The sequence below is a fragment of the Acipenser ruthenus genome, chromosome 24 (assembly GCF_902713425.1).
Source record: "Acipenser ruthenus chromosome 24, fAciRut3.2 maternal haplotype, whole genome shotgun sequence".
Taxonomy (NCBI): Eukaryota; Metazoa; Chordata; class Actinopteri; order Acipenseriformes; family Acipenseridae; genus Acipenser; species Acipenser ruthenus.
Window position 1 is genome coordinate 17934980 of NC_081212.1, and position 8503 is coordinate 17943482.

General features: G+C 36.3%; 1 protein-coding gene across 1 annotated transcript; it reads left to right on the top strand.

Moving 5' to 3' along the window:
* The first annotated feature begins 1124 nt into the window (after positions 1-1124).
* On the top strand, positions 1125-8230 carry LOC117429072 (proteasome subunit alpha type-4). Its single transcript, XM_034907644.2, has 9 exons — positions 1125-1229; positions 2580-2602; positions 3214-3256; positions 3661-3823; positions 4370-4447; positions 5190-5278; positions 5546-5676; positions 6899-7022; positions 7824-8230. Exons 2-9 carry the CDS (start codon positions 2600-2602, stop codon positions 7976-7978), a joined length of 786 nt encoding a protein of 261 aa, XP_034763535.1. The 5' UTR covers positions 1125-1229; positions 2580-2599; the 3' UTR covers positions 7979-8230.
* Positions 8231-8503: the final 273 nt, after the last annotated feature.

Below are 8503 nucleotides of genomic sequence, written 5' to 3' on the forward strand. Positions count from 1 at the left end.
TTGCTGTGGTGTACCTTTGACATTTGGGATATAAACTATTTGTCTTGGTGTATAAAAAGTTATTTGGTAAACCCAAAAGTAACTTTTTTGAAATTCATTGAAAATGTGGATCCTTAGATACTTCGGTCAGTCAACATAGTGAATAATTTTCACAGATCTCCAAACTTTTATCATAGCCTCACATCAACCAGGTTACATTTACGTATTAACTGTTGATTTGTATACAAATAAACAACAGCATGAGGACCCTGTGTGTGTGAGCGTGTGCGCGCACTGGCTGAAGAGCCTGGCCCCAAAAATAGCAGATACATACAAATAAATTTCATGTCATTGAAATATAAAACAAGAACACGTTTGTTTGATTTTTATCTAACTTCCGTGTACTGCTGGTTTCTTTAACAACAGTCTATAACAATCAGACATTAAAAAATCTAAATAACAGGTTCTTAAGATAAGTCTTTGTAAATAAACCCAATACCAGCAATAGTGTGCTGAGATTACTGCAGATATATTGAATTATTAAGCTTTAACTTATTTTGAAAAATCATTAAATGCTCTTCTACCAATCTCTGTATATTACAGTTTAATAATGACCGAGACCTGGCTTTGTAAGCACTGCTACATGTTAGCCATTAGGGGATAGGATGTTGCCCATTGCTTTATAAACAAACATATTAGAGTGCTGCAAACCGATAGTGCCCTCAGTATAAATCCCAGTGTGATGAGTAACAAGAGGTGGATTCAAATCCTAAAACTGCACGATCCACAGTTGTTTTTTAAGAAAAAAATGAGAATGAAGTAAATCTATAGAGTATGGTGTAATAATCAATTTCTGGTATAAAAGTACAAGAAATCACCATTTTCTTTGTTTGCCTGGAAAAGCTTCAGGGAAATTGGGGTTGGGAATCTGCAGCAAAAGTTTATTATTTCATAGTGATCCAGAATGCCAATTTCTTTATTCCAGCAAATTGTGTAGATACAGAAGCACTTCCCAACTATCTGTGGCACACTGTATGCCTTACAATGAAGTAAACACAATCTAGTTGTAGGAAATGGTGGTGACGTTGTTTTGACTTCCACAGCAATTATTCTGTAGTAAATCCATCACTGCGTTAGGTGGCGCTATCACAGATCATTGTTCTTGGTTGAGAAAGGTGTTGTTCTTGTCGGCAGAACCCGTGGATCTGTTCAGTTCACTACCCGGCAGCGCTTAGAACAGGATTATTAAGGTATAAAATGTGCAGAATTAGCCTGCTTTCATAAGCTTGATAATTTATTTAACTATACATTAGAAATGGTATTTAATGTATACATGCAAGCGTAACTCATTGCTAAAACGCGTTTTAGTTTGTAATTTATTAGCATCTTTTGGCCTATCGGTATAGGTGAAGTAAAGTTGCTGCTTCATCGTGCCTTCTTGTGTCTCTGTCAATAGTATTACTTTGTGGTTTCCGTTATTCATATGCCGGTTTAAAGAAAAACAGACTTTATTTGAGACCGTCTAAACACGGTGCTGCAGATAATGGTGTGCTATAGTACGGTTGCGTGTTTGAAAAATCACTTTGTCATGATCTGGGTGAAAGGAGTTACTTTCGCTTTGTGCGTTTGTGCTGTAATGTATACAGAAGGATCCGAACTTTCATTTTTATACTGTTATGATTTAAATCTAAATGTTTGTTTTTAATGGAACTGCAATTTACCGAGTTTCGTGTGGAATTTTAAGCTGTGATTAAAGTTAAGAGTTTTACTATCAACCTCTGTGACGCTCAAATTAAAGTATGTTTTGTTTTTTAATAGCTGTGTATGTGTTGCAGCTTACACAGTACACACACTATTGATAAACACGTCTTGATTAATAAAGTCGAATGTAAAGTATTTAATAATCATCTCACAAGAAACTGACCTTTCACACATTCTTGTTGTCAAAATAGACATACTGCAGTTGACTGTCCGTGTCATTTCCCTTAGTTTTTGCATTTTAACAGCTCAGAATAGCAGTTTGTGTAAATTAATGATGCTTTGAGTCTATCATTTACACATGGCGTAAAGTAAATGTTAGTGTTGGATTTCCCTCTGTATCTGTACATCAAAGTGTCAGCAGATATTTAACTAGGACTTGACAGAACGGACACACACACATTTTCTAATCTGTTTTAACTTGCTAGATATTTTAAGAAAACAAATAAAGATCATAATACTTATTAAATTCTACAGCATGGCTGCGAGTCAAAATTAGTAGCCTAATGTTCTGATGCTATTTGGATTATATATATATATATATATATATATATATATATATATATATATATATATATATAAATTACTTTTAAACATCAAATTGTAAATAATGAAGTGCATCCACAATTCAAGTATTTATACACCAAGTCCAGAACCACACTAACTTGAATTGCACTGTACAGCATGTGAACTGTCAATATAAGATGTGAGCACTTTGTCTCACTGACAGCTGAACAGATGGTCGTTCATGGAACGGTTATTGCATCTCAGTGGACCATAGCTATACCCTGTAGGATTTCATATTATTTAACATTCTAACATGGACTTTTAATGTTTTACAGGCTTAAAAAAGGTTTTCAAAATGGTAAGTACCTTATATATAAAATGACAGGTATTACTTAGAAGCAGTTACACTAAAGGAATGAAAATGTCATCTCTTTCCCATAACTGTGACCTAAGCTTATTAGATGCAGTTATAGAAGAGAGATGCCATTTTCTGAATACCAAAAGAATCAAGAGATGATTCTGGTCTGCAGCCAGGATCTTAATGTTGTTGTTAATAATAATAACAATAATAATAGTAATAACAACAACAACAATAATAATTATTACAAGAACAAAACATGGTTCCCTCCATTCTGAGAAGTTTAACAAATGACATCTACTGAACATTTGCACCATGCATTTACAGTGTCATTCCATGCAGGCAAAATGGCATAAACAGTTACTTTATCAGTCCAGAAATTGTACAACAGCCTGTGTTGAAACCTCCGTCATGTGCAATAGTTATAAACTTTGGCAATGCATGTTTTCTGACAAGTTGAACAATTCAGAAATTAACTATGTAGCTTTTGCTGTATGCTTGGACAGCAAATAACTGTCATGTTTTTAAATGACATTTCTAGTCTGTACAATGTAGATCCTGTATTTATCATTAATTCATTTTTGAATTTGTATGATATTTGTGTTTTTCAGTCTCGGAGATATGATTCTAGAACAACGATCTTCTCACCTGAAGGCAAGTTTTATTTTATGTACAGTATTAATGTGGGAGGTGTAAGCCCACATTAAAACTGCTTAATTAGGCAATGCAAACAAATGAAAGGTTGTTTAATTCTTTTTATTTATACCTTAATATGATTATATCATTACAAATCATAATTTTCTGTTTTTGTTTAAAAGAAAGAAAGTGTGCAGATCAGCAGTGAGATAATTGAATGGCACACACTAAATTTAACGTGGTGATTTCCCATTAGAATTGCTGTTTGTCTCTAAACTGAAAGCCTCTATAGTGGAGCAAGTCTCTCGAGTCTTTTCAATAAAGCTGAATTCTTGTGTCTTGCACATTTCCTGCTGGTCCTCTGGTTACATGCTGAAAGTTGGATGTGCTGCATGACTGACACACTGGAATGTGTTTTGCAGGTCGCCTGTATCAAGTGGAATATGCCATGGAAGCCATCGGGCACGCGGGCACCTGCCTCGGGATCTTGGCAAACGATGGGGTTTTGCTGGCAGCAGAGAGACGGAACATTCACAAACTGCTTGATGAAGTTTTCTTCTCCGAGAAAATCTATAAACTTAACGAGTGAGTTTATGCTATTTTCAATTTTTTGTAATTCAACATATATGCAGTATACTACAGGAACCTCTTTTTTAAAGTCAGAATTCACTAGAGATTTGTCAGTGGCAATAAAAAAGTGAAGGGGTAAGTTTTCCATGGATTTTAAGTTTTCCATGGCCCTCTAGTAATAGCGATTGTATGATATGTCTTGGCCTTTCCTTTTAAGAACAGGGCATAATTTATGTCTGAAATAAATTCTACTGTACAGAAGAGTGTTTTGCTCCTTTCCTTAATAATGCATAATTTGATGGGGTGCCAGGTTTATTTTACTGTCAGATTTTTTCACTATGATTCAACTTATAATCTTCCATACATTTCACGTGTGTTTGTTTAGTATCCTACATCAGTGGGTTTAAAAATAGACATCTAGAACTCTAGCTTCATTGTTCCTGTAACAGCACCTGGATGGATGGCTTTGGTTTGCAGTAAGTTAATAGCCCAGTCTCATTCATTACCAATGGTGTGCGCATGAAGGAAAGTCTGTTGATATATTGTGTTCCTCTCTTGCAGTGATATGGCTTGCAGTGTTGCTGGGATAACCTCAGACGCCAACGTCTTGACAAACGAGCTGCGGCTCATTGCTCAGAGGTAAGCTCTTGAGGTTCAAGTGGGGGTGTTCTGAAAAAACAAATACATTCAGATTCCTTATCTTACAGTAGATAGCTTGGGCTTTGCCTTACTGTGTGCCAACCTCACCCTTGTTAAAAAACACCAAGAACAAAAAGATGGCATGGAGATATAAAGAGCCATCTATTTCCCATGTTAGAAACGCCCAAATCGGATCTGGAATTGGTATCAAATGCCAATAACTTAAGTTAGAACAGTAATATTAGGATGTTATTATAGTAATATTAGTATTTATGTAAGTATATGAAACCAGATGATAACTGTGCTTTCAACCAGGGATAAACACCTGTTTCTAAATGGGTGTACTGTTTGAGCAGTGTACAGTTTAACTACGTTGTTTACCAATCATTGAAATCCTTACCCAACCATTTTTAAGGGTGGCTCAGGTAGTTTTACTGTTTCTAGTACCTGGATTTTGTTGCTCTGAATTCTGCATAGTAAATAAGTTTACTTATTACTGCAGTGGGTTTACATGTGGAAGCCCTCGTACCTTCTGAGACTTTTTATAAAGAAGTGCATTTGAAATGAAGAAATAATCTGCACAGTAAGAGCACCAGTGAACATGGTACTGAAGCTGGCAAAGCATTCTTCTGGAATGTCTGGTCACATTTCTTTGTCTCCTGGATGAGTTATGCATTTAATAAATGCATAATTTCAAAGAAGTATTGCTTGCTGACTTATTCATATGCTTTTTAATTTTCAGGTATTTATTACAGTACCAGGAGCCAATCCCTTGTGAACAGTTGGTTACAGCGCTCTGCGACATCAAACAGGCTTACACACAGTTTGGAGGTAAGAACAAATAGTCCCAGTCAGTTTTCATTATTCCTTTGTCTAAGGCAATCTCTAAAAAGAAACCTAAGACATTAACACTCTTCAGTAACATTGTAAGCACTGTGTTTGTTTGTTTTTTCGGAACGGCACAAAACTGAGACCATTGTGACAACAGTACATGCTTGCTAAAACAGATGTATTCATAGAGATATTTCTGTTCTGTTTTGTAGTTCTGTAATAAGTCAAATGCATTCATTATTTTTAATGCTGATGTTTAATTTGCAGGAAAGCGTCCTTTTGGTGTGTCCCTGCTTTACATGGGCTGGGATAAGCATTACGGCTTCCAGCTCTACCAGAGTGACCCCAGTGGTAATTATGGAGGCTGGAAGGCTACGTGCATTGGAAATAACAGTGCTGTAAGTGATTGCAATTCAGAAATGTGTGTGGTTATGGTGATGGATTGGAGATCACCTTTCATTTACGCATGCAGACTATTTGCATTTCTCCTTGATCAACAACATACAGGGCAATTCTCTATAGGGCAATAGAAATTAACAGGTTTAGGCAGCAAACAAGATTTGAGGATTACCAACTTTGGGTCATGAAGGGAGTTGTGTTAACAGCAGAATGTGGAGTTTTCATTTGGTCGACATGCAGAGTAAATGGTATCCACATTAAAGGGATGTTCAGATCACCTCAAAAGGGGCTGACAGAGTGACTTTAACTGGCGTTTATATTGCACTGATCTGAGGGAAGAAGTTTACACTTTATATATTATATTGCTGAGACTAATATTAGACTAGTCAAGCAATCACAGCTGCTTGAAATGTGTACGATGGACACATTGAACATGTTCTTAATCATTCATATAAAGAAATGATCAAAGATATCACACAAAGGAAACTAATCCATAAATGACGTCTGATAAGTAACAACGCGCATTCTGCTGTACATTGATTTTCTCCTTTCTTTCATAGGTAATTTCATGGGGTGCCAGGTTTATTTTATCCGCTATGTATTTACTGTAATTTGGGACGAATTACTTTTTCAGTTTATTCAAAATGAAGGAATCTAAAGAGTATTGGAACATGATACACCCGTGTTCCTTCCAGCACTTGCATATTATGTGGTTGCAACCTGCTAATGAAATCCACAGGAAAACATCAGAATTTATGATTGTTTTAAGCTATGGACAAACTGTAACTTTGGGGGTGGGGCTGGGGTAGTGATTTATTTACTCACGCAGGGTGTAGTTTTGTGATTTCAACAGTAGATGGCATCAGAATCCTTTCAAAAGAATATATATATATATATATATATATACAGTATATACATGCATATCAACTGTTGGCTGACATTTCAGTGACGGCTGCAGTTCAATCTTAAATCTGATGCCATTCTTGTATTTCATGTTTTGATCGCTAATCAATTAGAATGTGGGAGATTATACAAAGAGGAACAAAAACACTTGCCACCTGTAGCACACACTTTCATGACTGGTTTAAATGTATTGTGCCTGCGGGATCTTTAGATGTAATATAAAACAAAACAGTTTCAGTGAAAACGTGTTTCTAGTTTTATTAAGAGGATTTGTATAGTGGAAGGACAGGTGTTAAAAGAAGCCCATTGTTCTTGCAGGCTGCAGTGTCCATGCTGAAACAAGACTTCAAAGAAGGAGAGATGACATTAGAGTCCGCCCTCGCGCTGGCAGTCAAGGTGTTAAACAAGACCATGGATGTCAGCAAGTTGTCTGCTGAGAAGGGTAAGGCGTGAAAGAGCACCACAGGCTAAACAGGATACAAAAGCCAGTGTCTTAAAGTAGATCAGCATTGATTTATTTCATGTTAAAGGGCCTAGTTCATAGAAGCATGTGTTTGCACTGTTCCATTTCTGGCCTGAAGGTTACATCTTCAGAAGTGTTTGCTGAAACTTGATAATAAAAGTAGCATGGACGTTTGTTACAGTACGTTGCCCCAGATAAAGTAAATGTAGATCCCAGTGACCCATTCCAAACATAAAATGAAAGATCTGCCCAGCAACCTACAGTGAATCGCATATGTTGGCTTTTAATTGAGGCTTTGCGGACTGTAAAAATAATGTTACGGATATATAAGTATTGACCTACAGGCATTACTGGGTTAAACAATGTAACGCTTCTTATTTTTAGAAGTACTTACTTGAGGTGGGTTTTCATGGTCAAACTGGATCCTATTTCTTAGATCCAACTTTGACCGTGAAAACAGATCTTCCCAGTCAATTGAAATTGTTTGAAGAATTTTGAACATGTGGAACATGTCTTTGAAGAAATGTCACATTGGTTGATAGGCTTGGAGTGACACAATTGTGCTGTATTAATATTTTAAATGCATTGCTCATTAAATACATTGGATCCAATTTATTTGACCATGAAAACAGTGCTTCCCATAAATCGAACCAACTTGAATGGAAACCCAGAATCTCGAGTTGTGTTATTTTTCTGTGGCCGTACTTCTTGGATCCCAGTAGGATCCTGAGTGCTTGTTCAGTGGTCATTGATACAGCTTTGTGACTGTGTCTGTTCCAGTTGAAATTGCGACACTGACCAGAGAAAACGGCAAGACCAAAATCAAAGTGCTGAAGCTGAAAGAAGTAGAAGAGCTGATCAAACGCCACGAGGAGGAAGAGGCGAAAGCAGAGCGTGCGAAGAAAGACAAGGAGCAGAAAGAGAAGGACAAATAAACATTTCTGACCATCATTGACGCATTTCTTTAAAAATACCACTGATTCCTTGTTTGTATTCTTACCAGTAAAACAAAGATTCTGAAGAAAGATAACTCAATACACATACTTTGCAGTTTCCTCTTATTACACCAAACGTTTTTTATTGGTCACATTCTGATTTTTTTATTTTTATTGACTGCTTTAATTAAAGTAGCTCCTGTATATCCTACATAGTCAAAATCTGAAATAAATAAGTACCAGTTTTTGTGATCCAAATGCTCTTCACGCATGAATGAGGGTAAGTTTAATACTGTAGTTTGCATTGCATTCGTCTTATTTGAGGAGCCCTGCTAGAATGCCGTCATCGAGTTTAAACATGGTTCTTTTAAAGTACAGTGTTTTTTTTGTTTGTTTGTTTGTGTGTATTACTATCATCAGAAACTAAGATATAGGGCCCAATTTTGAGGCAGACTTCCAGAACAGTATAAAACTAGCATGAAACTCGTTCGCTCCATACTTCACCATTCACTAATTTGGTTAATT